We start from the raw sequence: 17,977 nt of genomic DNA on the forward strand, positions 1-17,977 counted from the left end.
TTTTTTTTTCGGTTTTAAGCGGTTTTCTCAAAATCTATGCGTCTAGCCGGTTTTTACCGGTTCACTTGCGTAGACGGTCTGATCAGACCGACGAAAGCTTTGGTTCCGATCCAACCGCTGCTCCGGTCCGGTCCTATGGTTCCAGCCGAGCCGAGCCGAGCCGACGAGAAGCTCTAGAAGAGTGGCGTTGGGGACGTGGACGGCGAGAGCAGGTGACGCGTTGCCGCGCGACGCGGGCCGAGGTGGCGAGCTGCATGCGCCTCATGCACGCACACCAACGCACCAACCAGCGAGTTCACTCTCCCATACTACTAGTACCACTCTACTAGACTCCGTTCGCTGACACGCCCCGTCCACTCTTGTCCACGCTGCGCCGCGCAGTGTCGCGCACACCCCAAAACCCCAACCAACCAAACAACCCGACCCGCGGCCATGGATGCGGCGGCGGGCGGCGGCGGCGAGCCTTCGCCGGCGCCGGGAGTGGGCGGCCGGAAGCACCTCTCCTCCATCGCCAACCACGTGCTCCGCCAATGCTCCCTGTGCGTACTTTCTCTAATCCTAAATCCTAATCAAACCCTGTTGATGGTTGATTTCTCCATCGTGTAGAAACTGTGTTGTTGTTGTTGTTGTTGTTGTTGTTGTTGTTGTGTGTGTAGAAACTGTTGCTATCAATTCGAAAGAAACTGGCAGTGTTTTCCTTGTAGCAGACTCATGTGCTTTGATCTTGTACGAACAGAACATATTGGTATGAAGCTTCACTACTTGAAATGAAGCCGGATTACATGTTTGGGCATTTTATTTGACCGCACAAACTGCTTCCAAATTAAACCTCTAGCGCGTCAGTTCTTCATTAGTAACTATACCCTGTATTTGCTAAACGTCTCTAGTTCTCTGATCCATATGTCCAAAACAATCTGAATACTATAATTTCTAACCATGTCACTGTAACCATGTCCTGATACCATTAGTAATATATTATAGCAATTATTCTATTCGGTGCATGATTCATACGTAATCCTTATTGCTCGTCGGGAGTCAGGACTCAGGACTAGAAATGGCAAGAGTAACTAATACGGGGTCATGGCTTAATTACAGGACATTGGACAGAAGTGTTGATGAATTAGTTGCAGACTTTGAGCTCGGTTTGAAGACTGCTGCGGTGGATAACTATTCAAGAAGACTTGTCGAGTTCTGTATCCTTCAGGCGCTGCAAGTTGTTACATCTGTTGATCTAGGAGACAAGATCCATGATGGATCGCTTAGTCGGTTCACATTTGATATGATGCTGGCTTGGGAGACACCCACTCCTTCAGATCAACAAGTTACCATGGTTTGTGATTTTTTTATATTTGTGTGAAATTGTGTGTTTGTGTTCTTCTGAAATCTGATCTAAACTGACCAATATGGTGACATTACAGGAGAGCATAGCTAAAGAAAGAGAGGATAAGAAGGAGCCGCTCGGAGCAAATGAAGCTGTCATGGGCGATGAGACCTCACTGTTCTATTCAGATATCATGCCTCTTCTCGTATGTTAACACATAGCTGATTAAATTCCTTTCCGTAAAATTTCTTCAAGCTATTCATCGGTAATGATGTTTCAGGTGAATGAAGAACCAACAGTTGGAGAAGATGCATATGTGTGGTTTGGATCTGTATTTCCTTTGGCGTGCGATGTTATCAATGCTCAATTCACCTTTGAAGCCCTGACTGCTACAACCGCTAATAGGCTTCATTATCCTGCTTACGACAAATTCCTGAAAGAAATGGACAAGTATGCAACCACTTCACAGTTAGATCTTTTTTGCAAACATAAGCAACATTGCATTTCCTCTGTTTTTTAATGGATAACTCCATTGACTTTTGATGTGATATTTGACTATTCGTCTTATTCAAAATAGTAGTGCAAATATGCAAAAAAATTTATGTCAACCTTAAAAGTTTTTAATGATAAAACAAATCATAACAAAATAAACGATACTGATATAATATTTTTGAATAAGACAAATGGTCAAATGGAATGCCAAAAGTCAACACTTTCATACCTCCCTGCTAGATGTCGTTCTTCTTCTTTTTTTTTCTAACAAACTGGTAGAACTGCAAATTATACTGATAAAGCATGAGAAATGATACAAAATATAGAACACTGACCACCAGTCCACCACATCCTGATGGATGCCATGTGAAATTGACTTCTTTTTAGGTCTTCCGAATTCTTGCAGAAGGTGTCAACTCCAACCGGAACTGAACTTGCTGAAGATGAATTCATCTTGCACATCGAGGGAACAGCAGGAACACAAAGGGTGGTGCGGCACATTGGAACCACTAGTTGGCCAGGTCATCAATCTGATCAAGAGTTATATTATTTCTGGTTTCTTCAGGTCTTAGCATTTTACGTTGATGCTTTGGTAACATTTGCTTATGAATGCTACATTGGTTGTATACTATACAGGCAGGCTGACTCTGACAAACAAGGCATTGTATTTTGAGGCTTCTGGGAAAATTTCATACGAACCTGCTTTCAAAGTCGAACTTACAGGCAGTGAAATAGGAAAACAAGTTAAAACTACTTCAACTGGTCCTTTTGGTGCACCATTGTTTGACAAAGGCATCGAATTTGAACTGTGAGTTCCCTCTTGCATTTCTTATTTTTGTGTTCATATGGACAACCTACACGGATCAATTCTTTTTGTTATTAAAATTATCACTTTGCCCCTTTTGCAAAGAATATCGACAGTAACCATTCATCTATGCAGACCAGAACCTTTGGTTTTGGAGTTTCCTGAGATGACCAGCTCAACAAGGCGCAATATGTGGCTTACCCTTATAAGGGAAGTAATATTCCTTCACCGATTCATATCAATGTACAGCATAGACTCCCCCATTCACAAATGGGAGGTGCATTCGAGAATCATATTGGGGGTGATAAGGCTTCATGCTGCAAGAGAGATGCTAAGGATGTCGCCACCGCCTCCTTCTAGCTTCCTAGTATTCTCGCTTTACGATGAGCTTCCTAAAGGTGATTTTGTGCTTGAACAACTAGCAAATAATCTGAAAGAGACGTCAACGATAACTCCGCTCAGTGCATCCCATGTGTTCAAGGGTTTGAGCAAGTCGCATCGGGTAGCTTTAAGTGCGGAGATAGCAAAAGAGCATGACAAGGACTCAAATAGCCATGAACAGCCCTTGGCATCACTTGAAAACACTATCGGTCAAGTAAGAGACGAGGCTCGGGAAGTCACCGTCGCTAACGTTGCTATCGAAGGAATGAAGGAGGAAGGTATCACTGATAGCCTTCTTGTACTGGTGGTATGTACATTTCTTTTATATTCTCTTTGGTATTTTATCTGCTCAAATCATTTTTATTTAAGCCGGATTGATTTAATCAAACTTCCATTCAACGGTTCTAAGTTCTAACTGTTTTTTATGCAGGGGTTAGTAAGCCCCATGAGCAAATTGTTTCCAGTGATCCAAAAGATAATCTCATGGGAGAAACCACTTGTGACTATCAGTGTCCTTGCCATGATGGTGTTAACCATATACAGGTTAGATTTATACACCGCATTTAATTTCAACATACATTTTACTCTTGGAAACGATCAGGGAACATGAGATGCAAGGTCCCTTTTTTTTTTCAACATGATGCAGAGAGTGGGTCGGTTTTGCGTTAGCGGCATCCTTGATACTGGCAGCAGGATTCATGGTTTGGGCTAGACAAAGAAAAATCGGTGCACTATGCTCAGAGGTGATCATCGACACTTCATCGGACAAGACGACGATGGAAAGCCTAGTGGAAGCACAGCAAAGCCTGAAAAGAGTGCACGAGTACATCAAGACAGCAAATGTCGTGATCCTCCGAGTATCGTCGATCGCGTTAGCGAGGTCACCAAAGGTATCAATATCATCAGAGTTCATCACACACGTTCTCCGATCACCGAATCGTTCCACCGTTGCGATTCATTTCCATGTCATGTTAACGCGTTCCTTCATCATCATGATGTGGAACTCTGGATAATTTTCTGAGTTTGCAGCATACAGAAACGGTGATATGGATGCTGACAGGGTTGGCGCTGGCGCTGGCCGTGATCCCGTTCAAATACGTCCTGATCGGGGTGATGGCCGGCGGCTTCATGTCGAACACGAGGATCGCGAGAGCCATGTCGAACCCGCAGGGAAGCCGGCGGTGGAGGGAGTGGTGGGAGAGCATACCTGCCGTCCCAGTTCGGGCGGTTGACGGGGGTGGTCTGTGAAGTGTTCGACGAAATGCCAGCAGAAAAATCCTCGGTATTGTTCAGCTATAAGCTTAAGTGTTCATGTATGTTTTTTGCTCAGAGATGTGCCATACTGCCATCATCTTTATCACCTGTCAGCTGGTGTATACCAGAAAAGAAAAATGGCAGAGCACTTAACACGGAACACTTTGTTGGATGTACTAATGGTTAAATAACTGTCAATGTGTGTTGATAAATAAAGGAATACGTCATATATTCAATATTCAATATTGTGGTGCAGAGTTTTTGTCAGTGACATATGGATTTAGAAGAACGTATTGGCAGCGGAAATACTGCTACTAATGAAATAGACAAAGTTTCTGTGTTTGTTCCGAACTTTCACTCTGAAACTTCCGAACCAAAATCACCATCTGAATTGTCAACTTCCCAGCACGCGATTAGGCCATCTGTAATCTGTTATCTCCAGAACAACATGAGAGTGAATGGGTGATCATGCTTATATCTGAAATTCAGAGGCAAATTGAAAAAACTAAAATATTGAAACATGGATAAATGTGGTTTTCGAGTGCTATTATTAGCCCCGTCGATTAGGGAACATATTTGATATAACAAACCTTTTCGTGCACACATTATGCACACCAACTTTTTTTTTAAAAAAAAATCTTCGCGTATATGTCATACACACTAACTAATATATTTTTTAAAAAATATATAAAAAAGATGTACGATAGTATTACACTTATATATAAAGTCGTAACTACAATTCATTTCATTGTATTTTAGCTGTAACAAAATAAATAAAAAAAATAACTATTTCAAGAGTATAAATGTATTAATTTTTGTTTTTTTATATATATAGTGAGTTTGAAGATAAGATTTACACATAGATGTAATACTAGTTGTACAAAATATCTTAGAAATTTTAGTGATAGTTTTTAGTTAATGTGCACGGTGGATAGACGAAAAGATTTTGTGCGTACGATATTCCAGTCAGATTAACAGCTCAACAGTAGCATTGCAATTGGGACACAGTGCTAGGAGCCTCCGCGCCTTTCCGAAGCCGACCGCCGTCGCCGTCGGCGGCCGCCGCTCCATCCGCCGAGCTCCTTACATTCCCGGGCGCTTGTTTCGTAGCGAGTCTTGACCCAGACAGACGACGCCGGGAATGCGCCGGCCATTGAGAGCGCCGCCGTGGATACCAGCCGTTTGACGTGAGATGAAGACGTGGGGCTTTGCCGTCGCCGTGTTGCCGGCTTTTGCCGCCATGCCGTGGCGCTGTGCTTTTGCTGTTCGTTCAACGTGTTAAAGCGCGGCCATTGTTGCAGGGCGAGGTGCCGACGTTTTCTTCAAGGACTGACTTAGCAATTCTCTTCATTCTTTGGGTTTAATTATTCCATAGTTCATCACTAGAACAGCTTGACAAATATGTACTGTATGTAGCAACCAAAATCTTCATGTTTGTCGTCTTCAGAGTTCAGACAAAATGGCGTCCGGTTTTTGTTTTGCAATCGATTCAACCAAACCTTGTCGAAACGATGAAACGATCTTACCATGTCAAGGAAGACAAGGAAAAAACCAGCAAAAACGTTTGCTATCTGCCATTAAGAACTTGACAGCTAGATGAGTCCTCAGATGAATCATGATGGCATTATCAGCAGTATCGAGTCGTTTGGCTGAACACACACCGTGCCAACTTGGTTAACCCTTTTGTTTGGTAGCGCAAACAACAGTTAAAAAAAAAAAGTACTACTTCAATTTACAGATTTTTTTTCCCAGTCTATCCATCCAATTAACCAACTTAACGACCATTGCATGTAGTCATGTTCAGATTCGGACAACGCACATCGAGAAAACGCTTGCTTTGCATCAGATATGCTAAAATTGCCCCCACACACGCCTAACTTGTTGGAGATATTTACCCGTCGAGCTGTCCCAATCCAAACGAACTCTCATAGTATATGATGGATGAGATGGATGCATAGATGGATTGGGGAAAAAAGTTGAGTTGCGCATGAACAATCCATGAACTTGGCGAAGGAAAAGGCCACATCCATCCACTAATCCCCTCATCCACCATTCCACCCACACGCCGAGCGCGAGGCGGAGGCGGCCGCGTCTATAAAACCAGAGGCGCGCCTCGCCGCGCCGCGCCGCGTTCTCTTCCTCCCCGGAGTAGAAACCGCCCGCCATTTGGATCCCCCCAATTCCCCTCCTCGCCCAAAACCCTAGCTGCACCCCCGCCGCGCGCCCTCCGCCTCCGCCTCCGCCGCGGCGTGCGGGCTCCGTCGTCCGTCGGCTCCTCGCCACTGGCGTCGCGAGGCGTCGTCACCGGAGGTAGCGGGAGCTCAGGGGACACGATCTCGAAGGCGCGCGCCAGGACGAACAGCTCGAGCGCGCCGCGGGGGGCCTTCGGTTCTGAGATAAATCACCCCGTCCGCATCATCGACGCCTCCCTCCCCGCGCTTGGCGCCAGCTCGTTCTAGGGGGGGAAGATCTCGGCGACGAGCAGCTTGGGCGCGTTCGCCTCGATGGACGAGTTCAAAGGCCCAGGAGAGAAGGAGAAGGAGGAGGAGGCCGGGGACAAGGCCGCGGCGGAGGAGGCGGGGGACGGGTTCCAGGTGGTGCGCGGTAAGAAGAAGAAGCGGCCCAATGGTGGTTCGGCTTCGGGTGCTGGGTCGGGGACGATGATGGCCAAGGACAAGGCGGCGGCGGCGGCGGCCGCGGAGCCGTGGACGAAGGCGAAGGTGTCTTTCCACGATCCCAACATTCCGCGGCCGCAGGATGTGTACGCAATCAGAGTGAACAACTACAACGTGCCGTTCGACCATGTCTGGCTAGAGCGCACCGAAGATGGCAGCCGCCCTATCCACCCTCTGGTTAGTGTTCTATTTCGTCTTTTAGTACCTAGTTTTTGCTTTTGAGTCTTTTCCTTTTTCTGTTGCTTGGTGTGTTTAGAATGAGGAGCTAGGAAGCCCTTGATCAAATTTCAAGCCATGACATGACCAAACATTGTTTTACCTTTTTTTTGTGGTGTTTTTATTTGTCAATCAAATATTGATGTTTCTTGGCTAAAGATCGAGCCTTGTATGGGTAAGAAATGTTTTGGGGATGGCCTACATCTACTTTGGAGTATGATCTTAAGACAAGAATGCTTGGGTATTGTTGAAAAACTATAAGATGGCATGTGCAGAGAGAAGCGGGGAAAGACAAAGATTTCTTGAATTTTGTTTTCGGATAATCAATGTGTTATTTTTATTATTATGTTGAAACTATCAAAAAGTAAGCATTTACATGTTGACTCAGGCCTAATTGGTTAGCAGAATTAGTAGGAATGCTGTATTTTGTTTTTCGTAATCATATAGAGTTATTCAAGATTTGTTGGTTTTCTTATGTCCTTATTAATCAATAGTGGAAGGATTGACTTTTTTGCATATTCAATTATCCATGCATGGGATCTGATGTAATATACTCTCGCCTTGCAGGAAAAACTGCCAATGGAGCAGTTTATTGACAGAAATGTTCCTGAAAGTGAACCTGTAAAGCCAGCTGATTTGGAGGATACCCCATTTACGCTAGTTGAAGATAAGAATGGTTTAGCAGACTTAGCTAAAAAGTTGAAGAGTGTAAATGAATTTGCTGTAAGCATTTGTAATTAAGTTTTATTTAACTTTCAAATGAATATATATCATACTTTGTTTCTACTTGCATTGTATTATTTATTAACTTTCAACTGCTAGAGTATTTTGTCTTATGTAGATATCCCCCTGAAAAAAATTGTAAGCATGCTTCCCTGACATGAGTTCCTAATACTGGATTTTAAAATATGCAAACAAATCTTGTCAGTAATTATCTATAAAATGTAGTGAAACATAGCTGTAGTTGTTGGGAAGTAGCTTTTCTTTATTGGGTGGGCAGTACCTTTTATGATCTGGTACATTGATTTTGACACATATTGTGTACTGAGTTTATTTTGGTTAGAGCAGTAGGACTCTACTATTTCTAGAACTGTTAGACCATTAGCTCCTTAAATGTTTTCATTTTACCTATCATCATAAGGCTCCAGTCATTAACCCAATTAGCGCTGATACCCTGTAAGGATTAAACCATTTTATGAATATTGTAGCTTTTTGACTTAGGATTCAAATGAAATTGATATATGCTTTATTCTGAATGACATACTGTTGCCTGTATTGTTTCCCTTTCTTTGCCTTGTCTGACAACACCATTCACTTTCTGCACTAACGGCATTGCATAACTTTACTGGATTCTTGAAAAAGAACATATTCCATACTTTCTTTCTGTTGCCTTCTCGGTCTTTTACATTTCATTCATGTTATGGGCATCTGTTATGGAATAAAACAACTTCTGAGGCCTTGCAGTGTTAGGAACTTAAGCTTTATTTCGGTTCTTCTGTTGTTTTCAGGTTGACTTGGAGCACAATCAATATAGGTCATTTCAGGGTTTGACCTGCTTGATGCAGATTTCAACAAGAACAGAGGATTTTGTTGTAGACACCCTTAAACTTCGCATATACATTGGTCTCTACTTGAAAGAACATTTTAAAGATCCAACCAAGAGAAAGGTTTCTTCTGCGTTCTCCAATTGTTTATCATTTTATTGAGGGGAAATTGTTTATCATTGTGAACTCAAATTTCTGTTTACTTGGTTTCTTCTTGTGCAAAAAGGTAATGCATGGGGCTGATCGTGATATTATGTGGCTCCAACGGGATTTCCACATATATGTTTGCAATCTTTTTGACACAGGACAGGTATTTTGATTAATAGGCTAATAATACTAAATACTAAAACTGTGATTCTTGATTGCACCTTTAATTTACCTCTTTCTTCATTCTCCTTCAAAATCCTCATTTTCATGTCTTATAAACTGAACCTTGGATTTTCCTTTCTAACTCCAAACAGGCTTCAAGGGTTTTACAGATGGAGCGAAACAGCCTAGAGCACCTATTGCGTCACTTTTGTGGAGTCACAGCAAATAAAGAGTACTGCTCATTTACACCAACACAATTTTCAAGTATCCATGGTGACCTACCTAATTATCTACAATGAGTATTTATGACCAAAACATACCCCTTTTGTAGATATCAAAACGCTGATTGGAGGTCAAGGCCACTTTCTGATGAAATGATAAAGTGTTTAACCTATAGACCCTATCTTTCATTTATTTTGGTTTAGTCTTGCCTCGTTTTTGTCCTACATGTTTTACTATTTCATCCAGTTTTACCCACTTGCAAATAACTCCTGTACAGGTATGCTAGAGAAGATACACACTATCTGTTGTATATGTATGACTTGATGAGGTTGAGACTGCAAAAGGAGTCGACATCTGACAATGATCTTCTTCTAGAGGTAAAACCTTAGTTCACTAGTTTTTCCTTTTGTTCTGATCTGATTTTTAAGTCTGTATGAGTGAACATTATTTTGGTATATCCTTTTTTTCCCCTTGAATGAAGTATCGCTTTAGAACAAACTGCATGTAGATCTTACAAAGTAACCATTGTGCGATCCTGTTCACATAAATTTACAATCTGTTTGTTAGTCATGATTCCTGAATATATGTGATTTTCATTAGTACTGACAAAGAGTATCAAAATGGACATTCTGATCACCAGTTTTCGGTTATTTCAGGTGCAAAAGCGCAGTAATGAAATTTGTTTACAGTTGTATGAAAAGGAACTGCTGACAGATACATCTTATCTCCACATATACGGGTCTGTAGCTCTGTATGATGTTCTCTCAATTAGATCATTTCATTCTATCATTCAGAAATGCACTTTTGCTAACCTCGAAGTTATTTCATTCACATTTATAATTTGCGTGAATCCCATTAACACGTGTATTATTACAGGTTGCAAGAACATGACCTGGATGCAAAACAGCTGGCTGTTGTATATGTAAGAGAACATCTTGTTATTTGTTTACTTCATTATGATCATTCTGTCTCGAACTCGAATAGAGCTAACATGTGTAACATGGCATTGTTCCTAGAAATGTATTAGTAGTTGCTATTACTATTGGCTGTTGGCGACAGTTTCTCATTTTGGCTATGTTCATAACTTTATTGACTTAAAGTTTCTGAAAGCCCATATGTCCATGCCATGTTTCCAAATAACAACTTATATTTTTTCTACCAATTCGGGTTATTTAATTTATGTGTGTAATAAATATCTCACATATCTTTTTGCAGGCTCTACATCAATGGAGAGATTATATAGCTCGTGAAGTAGATGAGAGCACTGGTTATGTGTTACCAAATAAGGCTTTAATTGAGATAGGTACTGCTGATTTATTTTTGTTTTTACGGCACAGGACTTGATGTATTAGTTTGGCTAACTAACTCTTTCATTTCCACCCCCTATTGAATTCAAAAGCAAAGAAGATGCCTACAGATACTGCAGAGTTAAAAAGAATGGTGAAATCAAAATATCCATTTGTTGATGAAAATCTGGACCAAGTCGTAGGCATCATATGGAATGCAACTGAATCTTCTTATGCCTTTGAAAGCAGAGCTGAACAACTAAAGAAGGAACGTCTGGAGCAGGTATGTTTAGGTTGATCTTCTGTGTATTTCATATCTTATTTGTTTGCTTTTGAGGATGGTGGGGAGAGGATCACAGAATGCGATTTCTTATGTGCCGATTATTAGCATTGACGTTTAAGCACCTTTGGTTGTATCCAGCTAACGGACAGGGTTCATACTATATCATCACCTGAGATGAAGACATCTATGAACTTATCAAGCCAGATTAGATCAATGGATAAGGAAATACTGAGCGATAACATACATCAGCAGGTAAGAGATAATTTCAGTGTCTGTAGTTTTTGTTCGCCCCTGTATTTATGTAGTTGCATTTTGCAGGTGGCACAGGCTACTTTTCAAGAACTGAAGAGACCTATGGCTTTGGGAGCAGTAGGGAATTCAACATCCGGGGGACAGAGAGATTTCTTTGGAGGGTTTTCAAATAAGGTATAAGCGAGTGCTTGATCTGAACAATGAAAACATTTAAGTATTCATTTAAATGCATGCATGTCATTTTCCTTTTGAATTGTTGATGAGTTATTGATATAGTACATTCTTGGTCATATACTGTAAAATGTTTAAATAATCCTTTTGGTTTAGTTCTGAATGTTTTGTCTTTACAATAGTTTTTTGAAAGGAAAATGTTTGAAGAACCTTCAATTTTTGCAATAGTTATGTCAAATGCCACCATTTTACCTTTTTCCTTCATGATTTAAGCTATGCTTTCCTGGAAATGTTTTTAGATTTCCCAGTTAGCTTCATGTAGGAATTGTAGACTTATGTTTGTTATCATGCGATTGCAACTTATCAATAATTTACGGAATTGCAGTCTGAGAAGATGGAGAAGGCTAAATCCTATCCAGCCTTTTACTACCCCCAGCTTCCACAATATAGCCCTGAAGTTGGGTACGGCTTTCAATCAATAAACCGAACTATGGCGGGAACAGCACTGTCTCCTACTGGCAATAAGGAGAGGGATCTCCAGAACCCTAGAAGACGTCAATCTTTCCCACCTTCCGGTAACATAAGTGATACACACCAGTAATTGCTCTGATGTATGCCTTCAAATTCATCCTTCTGTGCAGAAAATAGCTGTAGAGAAATGGAAACTGGGCTGTTTTTATCCGTGCCCCCTCATATGAGAAACTATGCCTCCCTCAGATTTTTTTGGCTAGACTAACAGAAATATGAGAATAGCCCATATCATTGACATTAGATGCAGAGCATGGGAAATGCCAATGTGGATTGGCTTGTGTGTAACAACTGACAAACATGTGCTGTGCAATTGTGAATACTGGAGTTGTACAAGTGGTATACTGTAATACTGTTATAGCATAGCATCAGAATACAAAGACAGAAATGAACACATAGCATCGATGTCTCTTTTCTTTATTTTTTTCTTTGGACAGCATGCCTTGAATTATTTGCCATAATGTCTCCGTCCCGCTGGCTTCATCACACCTTCTTTGCTGGGTTTAGTTTCAGTTCATCGTTTGGATTAGCTGTTTATGAATAGAGATGCTGTTTCTGTCTATGTTCACTCTCAGGGATGAACATAGGGCCTGCACTGTCTATGTTCAAACTCAGAGAGGAACATTGGGCCTGCACTGCAGCGGTGAAATGGATCCGTGTGTTCGCGCCACCAGAATGAGCTTGGGGCGCAATGGAACATGTGATGTCAGTTAAAGTTGCAGGTAAGGCAGTCACCGGTCAAATCACGGCACTCGCCAACCAGGCCGGAGCATATCGGCTCTGCCGTTTGTTTGCTCCTATCTGTACGTAGCACGAGCTGTTTTCCATTGGCAACGCCTGATCGATCAAGGCGTTCTACTCCCCTCAGCACATGACGCCAACGGGTTGCATCTGCTGACGACAAATCGCTACGCAGACTCCAGATTTTACAGCTGTGTTCTGCATCAACCATGGGGAATTGGCGACCCAAAGTGCCAAACCATCACACGCAGGTTGCCATGATCGATGCGTGAACCAGGTCCCCATAATTTATGAGCCTACGTATGAGTAACCCATAGCATAGTATCAGAGAACAGTAAGTCAGATAAGCCTCTTCGATCTGCGACCATCAAAATCGAACAAACGGCAGCACATTTTAGCCGAAACGAAGCAGAGATCTGCTCCAGATTTGCAACCTACACACTTGACAATCTCAACTTGGCTGCCTGCAATCTGCCATTCCCCTTCCACTGCAACATGGAGATAGCCCCACCCACCAACGCAGCCACCCTACGGAAAAGCACACCGTAACGCCGCCCACCAACCCCCCTCCGAATCTCCTCCGATCCCGACGCCTATAGATGAATAAATCTCCTCCCTCTTCTCACTAGACAAAGCCCAAACCAAGGCCAAAACCCTCCTCCCCTCCTCTCCTCTCCATTCCGCCGCCATGGCCGCCGCCGCCGCCACCACCCCCAACTCCCTCCTCCTCCGCCGCCCGGCGGCACCCAAGCCGGCCTCGGCGGCGGCCTCGCCGCTCCGTCTCCCCACGCGGGCCGCCAGGATCTCCTGCGCGGCCGTGGCCACGCCCGCGCAGTCCTCCTCCTCCCCCGCCGCCGCCGCCGCCGACCGCGGGGTCTACAACTTCGCCGCGGGCCCGGCCACGCTGCCGCTCTCCGTGCTCCAGAGGGCGCAGGCGGAGCTCGTCGACTACCGCGGCTCCGGCATGAGCATCATGGAGATGAGCCACCGCGGGAAGGAGTTCGACGCCGCGATCAAGAAGGCGGAGTCCGACCTCCGCGCGCTCCTCGCCGTGCCCGACACCCACGAGGTGCTCTTCCTCCAGGGCGGCGCCACCTCCCAGTTCGCTGCCGCGCCGCTCAACCTCTGCGCCTCCCTCTCCGACCCCGCCGACTTCGTCGTCTCCGGGTCGTGGAGCGACAAGGCGTTCAAGGAGGCCAAGAAGTTCTCCGCCGCGTCCGTCGCCTGGTCCGGCAAGGATGGCAAGTACACCTCCCTCCCGCCCTTCGACGCCATCGAGCAGAACCCCGAGGCAAGGTTCCTCCACATCTGCTCCAACGAGACCATCCATGGCGTCGAGTTCAAGGACTACCCGGAGCCCAAGAACAAGTCGGGCATCCTCGTCGCCGACATGTCCTCCAACTTCTGCTCCAAGCCCGTCGACGTCTCCCGCTTCGGCCTCATCTACGCCGGCGCGCAGAAGAACGTCGGCCCCTCCGGCGTCACCATCGCCATCGTCCGCAAGGACCTCGTCGGCGGCGCGCAGCCCATCACCCCGGTGATGCTCGACTACAAGACGCACGCGGACAACGCCTCCCTGTACAACACGCCGCCGTGCTTCGCCATCTACATCTGCGGCCTCGTGTTCGAGGACCTGCTCGCGCAGGGCGGCCTCGCCGAGGTCGAGAAGAAGAACGCCCACAAGGCCGGAATCCTCTACGACGCCATTGACGCCAGCGGCGGATACTACATCTGCCCCGTGGAGAAATCCGTGCGATCGCTGATGAATGTGCCGTTTACCCTCGCCAAGGGTGGGGATTTTGAGAAGCAGTTCATCGCCGAGGCGGCCAAGGAGGGAATGGTGCAGCTCAAGGGGCACAGGTCGGTCGGCGGCGTGCGCGCCTCCATCTACAACGCCATGCCGCTCGCCGGTGTGGAGAAGCTCGTCGCGTTCATGAAGGATTTCCAAGCCAGGAACCCTTGATTGGCTCATGGTGGTTATGGTATCTTGATACTGTCTTCAGTAGGAATGGTCTCTGTTCTTCATCATAGCATAATTAGGCTCTTTGCAAGGGCTGCTTTGCGCGTAAGAGATTCTCGATCCATCTGTTGTATCGGTACCGGTAACTATTTCGCGATGCTGCTGCTTTTCATGTGTTCATGGGATCTCATTCCCATTTCGTGCCATTGAATGTTATTATGGGAATAAAGGTAGATTCTTAGCTATCTGAGAGGAGTATATGCTGATGCTGATGCATAATAACAAGGTTGCTTGGTCTTGTGTGATCACTGCTGCATAATAACAAGGTTGCTTGGTCTTCTTGTGTGATCATTTCTGTGTGGTTTTTCTTGTGTATTCGTTTTCTACTTTGAGAAATATTTGCCGATGATTGTTCATTCGGATAATGTAAGATTGTTATAGCAGAAAATCTTTCGATTGGGGGTGGATCATGTAAGATTGTTATAGCAGAAAAAATCTTTAGGTTGGGAGTGAAATGTTAAATTACCGTAACTTTCATGATGCTGCTTCTGTTCCTGTTTGCTCTCATTCCCGTATCGTTCATGCTGTCTCTTGATTCTTATGTAACAATGTACAATTTCGAGCTCGGTTACAGTTATTCTATCAAAACAAACAAGTTTGGTTGGTTCTGATGTTTGATCATTTCCTTATAGAGATGTATCGACAATCGTTCATTCGGTTTATCTAAGATTCTTCCAGCAGAAAATTCTTCAGATTGGGATGCAATATCCAGGTTGTTATTAGTATTCATAGTCTTGAGGTTGGTGAGCAAGTTCTTGAGTTTGGTGGCGAAGAGTATTTTTTTCTTGTTGCTGTGTCTCGATCTGTAGTGGACTGGACTGGGCTCACTCAGAGATGATACGCTGAATCAACAAAATGAGATGAGTGCGACAGCTTCTTGTTGCAAGCCAACAAATTCTAAACAAAAATGTCATTGAACTTCGAAATTTCAAACCGCACGTTTGGTAAATCTGCCTTAAAGCCAGGAGTACCAAAGGTGACTACGATCAAATCACAAAGAAAGTGTATTTGACTTTGTTCTGTCAATACTTAAGCAGAGCAGCAACAATCCTTTTTGAATACCTCGATATATCAAACTTGTACTGTACTAGTTTGTCATCCTTGTTCATTTGATTATGTTTTCTAGTTGTGTTTCTACAATAAAGCTGTAAGCTGTTTAGTTCCAGTCCCATGTTGATCGGTTGATGCATCTTTCTTTATAGAGACGTGAGGAATCCCAAATGCATTGGTTGCCTTTCTGAATCTTCGGCGTTTTCAAGTGAGAGGATCACTAAACCTGGGGTATACTAGTACCACTTGGTAATCATATGACGTCATCGATGATTAATCCCCCGTTTGGACTCTTCGTTTGGTATTGCTAATCTATTCGGCCGAGTGGATATTTCTGTGGCACCTTTCTGAATTTCTAATATAATTTTGGATCTTTTGTTAATTCTTTTACGTGTTTTGAGCCAGAATAAGTTCAGGAATTTTGTGAGTCACCAATTACCCCTGGAATAGCTGCCATCAGAAAGCAAATGCTCTGCTTGCTTAGTATCACTGTCAGAAGTATGTAGTATTTAGATGGATATTAGGATAGGATTAATCTGTATTGGGTCCTTTTAACAAGAGAAGGTTATACTCCAATAATAAGAAGCAAAAGGTCTAAGAAATACTTACTATCGAAATATAGTAATCTAGTATTCAATTAGACAATGTTCAGATTCATAAAATTGTTTAGATTCGTAATACTATATATAATGCCTAGGACCGCAGAAGTAAGAAGAGCACCTGCTAGCTAGCTGTTCATGCTGATTTCTGAATCTTCAGAAATCAATTAATCCAATCGTGATAGAAAATTTTTAATTCGGCCCAAAATGAATGGCACATTGAATCGTAGGCCCAAATATCAAAGGAATAAGTTCACCTAAGGTCCCTTAACTTGTTAACGAATCCGATTTTCGTCCTTCAACCGGAAAACCAGATACGACAGGTCCCTCAACTATCAAAACCGGTGCAGATGAGGTCCCTCAGCGGTTTTGATGGCGGTTTTAGCTGACGTGGCGCCTATGTGGCTAATTTGACTCGGTATTCGTCCCACGTGGCATTGACGTGGCGCTTACATGGCAATTCTATCCCCGAAAAATAATAAAAACCATGGGCCCACATGTCAATTAAAAAAAAGTGGGCCCCCACAAGTCAGTGCTCTCTCTCTCTCTCACACTCTTCTCATCTGGACCCTTGCCGTCGACTTCACTTCGAGGCGTTCGGGCTGCCGCCGCTCGTCCCGTCCCTCGACCCGGCCGTCAACATGAGCAGCCTTGCCGCCGGCGCATGCTTTGCCTCCGCCGGCGCCGGCTACGACAATGCCACCTCTGATCTTTTTGTTAGCCTTCCATTAGAGCAAAACGATTGCTAGCTTAGCTACATTTTCATGGTGTTCTTAGGTGACATCACACATGACATCCATGGAGTAATTTTGTGAGGTCGCGTCGTGCAGTCGGTGCTGCCGATGTGGAAGGAGCTAGACTACTTTAAGGAGTACGCGGCGAGGCTTCAAAGCTTCCGGGGGGACGACGACGCGGCGGCGGCGGCGACGCTGTTGGAGGCGCTCTACATCGTCAGCATGGGCACCAACGACTTCCTCGAGAACTACTACGCCATGGCGCGCGCCCAAGCGGCGGAGTACTCCACGGCGGCGGCGTACGGCGACTACCTCCTCGGCATTGGCGCATCGCCGAGTCGTACTCGTTCGTCCGCGAGCTGCACGCGCTCGGTGCCCGCAAGGTCGACCTTAACAGCCTCCCGCCCATGGGCTGCCTCCCGCTGGAGCGCGCCACGGGGAGCGGCGGCGCGTGTACCGACGAGAAAAACACCGTCGTCGAGCGCTTCAACGCCGGCCTCCAGGACATGATCGCGAGGCTCAACGACGAGCTCGGCGACGGCGAGATGATCGTGTACGGCGACGTGTACAGGCCGGTGGCCGCCAGCGGCGTACGGGGTGGAGAACGTAGGCAACAACACCGTGCCCACGCGGGTCAACCGGCGGCGGCTCACCTGTGCCATCTGCTTCGACATGTTCGCCCCCGGTAGGATGAGGTCGGCGGGGTGCTCCCACAGTCCCACTACAACTGCATCGCTTCGGTGCCCGGACCCGTCCTGCTCGGTCGCCGGCGGAGGCGAGCACGGCAACCGTTCTTGAGGAGGGCGCGGGGGCAGAAGACGGTGCTGGAGAACGGCCACCGGAGGCCGAGGCAAGGGGGAAGTGGCGGCGGCGGCGGGAACATGCGGAGGCGGCGGAGGCAGGCACGGCAGGCGACGAGGAGAGGGCAGCGGCAGCCGGCGGTAGGCCCATTGGGACGGGAGTGGAGGAGGCCGCGCCTCGACGCTGTCCGCATCTTCGCCGGTGATAGGAGAGAAGAAAGGGGAGAGATGTGAAGATAGGTGAGATAGGGAGAGAGGAGGAAGAAGAGGAGGGGATTGAGATGAGAAGAGTGA

General features: G+C 45.2%; 3 protein-coding genes and 1 pseudogene across 3 annotated transcripts; all 4 read left to right on the forward strand.

The window, feature by feature from the left end:
* The first annotated feature begins 432 nt into the window (after positions 1 to 432).
* LOC127768746 (uncharacterized) lies at positions 433 to 4,451 on the forward strand. The gene is made up of 10 exons (XM_052294382.1): positions 433 to 539; positions 1,096 to 1,330; positions 1,419 to 1,526; positions 1,602 to 1,771; positions 2,201 to 2,334; positions 2,450 to 2,621; positions 2,754 to 3,306; positions 3,430 to 3,542; positions 3,646 to 3,889; positions 4,029 to 4,451. The coding sequence occupies exons 1-10, from the start codon at positions 433 to 435 to the stop codon at positions 4,245 to 4,247; spliced, it is 2,055 nt and encodes a 684-aa protein (XP_052150342.1). The 3' UTR covers positions 4,248 to 4,451.
* Positions 4,452 to 6,192: 1,741 nt separating this feature from the next.
* LOC127766208 (protein RRP6-like 2) lies at positions 6,193 to 12,204 on the forward strand. Its single transcript, XM_052291291.1, has 14 exons — positions 6,193 to 7,105; positions 7,712 to 7,867; positions 8,653 to 8,811; positions 8,915 to 8,998; positions 9,150 to 9,229; positions 9,329 to 9,379; positions 9,497 to 9,596; positions 9,876 to 9,958; positions 10,096 to 10,141; positions 10,435 to 10,522; positions 10,619 to 10,788; positions 10,927 to 11,040; positions 11,107 to 11,214; positions 11,597 to 12,204. The coding sequence occupies exons 1-14, from the start codon at positions 6,758 to 6,760 to the stop codon at positions 11,810 to 11,812; spliced, it is 1,803 nt and encodes a 600-aa protein (XP_052147251.1). The 5' UTR covers positions 6,193 to 6,757; the 3' UTR covers positions 11,813 to 12,204.
* Positions 12,205 to 13,099: 895 nt separating this feature from the next.
* LOC127766209 (phosphoserine aminotransferase 1, chloroplastic-like) lies at positions 13,100 to 14,791 on the forward strand. The gene has a single exon (XM_052291292.1). The coding sequence runs from the start codon at positions 13,169 to 13,171 to the stop codon at positions 14,441 to 14,443; it is 1,275 nt and encodes a 424-aa protein (XP_052147252.1). The 5' UTR covers positions 13,100 to 13,168; the 3' UTR covers positions 14,444 to 14,791.
* Positions 14,792 to 16,646: 1,855 nt separating this feature from the next.
* Positions 16,647 to 17,681, forward strand: LOC127768770 (GDSL esterase/lipase At2g04570-like; annotated as a pseudogene).
* The last annotated feature ends 296 nt before the right edge of the window (positions 17,682 to 17,977 follow it).

This window comes from Oryza glaberrima, chromosome 3, assembly GCF_000147395.1.
Source record: "Oryza glaberrima chromosome 3, OglaRS2, whole genome shotgun sequence".
NCBI classification, from domain to species: Eukaryota; Viridiplantae; Streptophyta; class Magnoliopsida; order Poales; family Poaceae; genus Oryza; species Oryza glaberrima.

Bases quoted from the DNA above. Each gene is read 5' to 3' on its own strand.
- LOC127766209 (XM_052291292.1), top strand. From the start codon at position 13,169: ATGGCCGCCGCCGCCGCCACCACCCCCAACTCCCTCCTCCTCCGCCGC.
- LOC127766208 (XM_052291291.1), top strand. From the start codon at position 6,758: ATGGACGAGTTCAAAGGCCCAGGAGAGAAGGAGAAGGAGGAGGAGGCC. The intron at 8,999-9,149 runs GTATTTTGATTA...AACTCCAAACAG, and splicing joins ATCTTTTTGACACAGGACAG to GCTTCAAGGGTTTTACAGAT. The intron at 10,523-10,618 runs GTACTGCTGATT...TGAATTCAAAAG, and splicing joins TAAGGCTTTAATTGAGATAG to CAAAGAAGATGCCTACAGAT.
- LOC127768746 (XM_052294382.1), top strand. From the start codon at position 433: ATGGATGCGGCGGCGGGCGGCGGCGGCGAGCCTTCGCCGGCGCCGGGA. The intron at 2,622-2,753 runs GTGAGTTCCCTC...TCATCTATGCAG, and splicing joins AAAGGCATCGAATTTGAACT to ACCAGAACCTTTGGTTTTGG. The intron at 3,543-3,645 runs GTTAGATTTATA...AACATGATGCAG, and splicing joins ATGGTGTTAACCATATACAG to AGAGTGGGTCGGTTTTGCGT.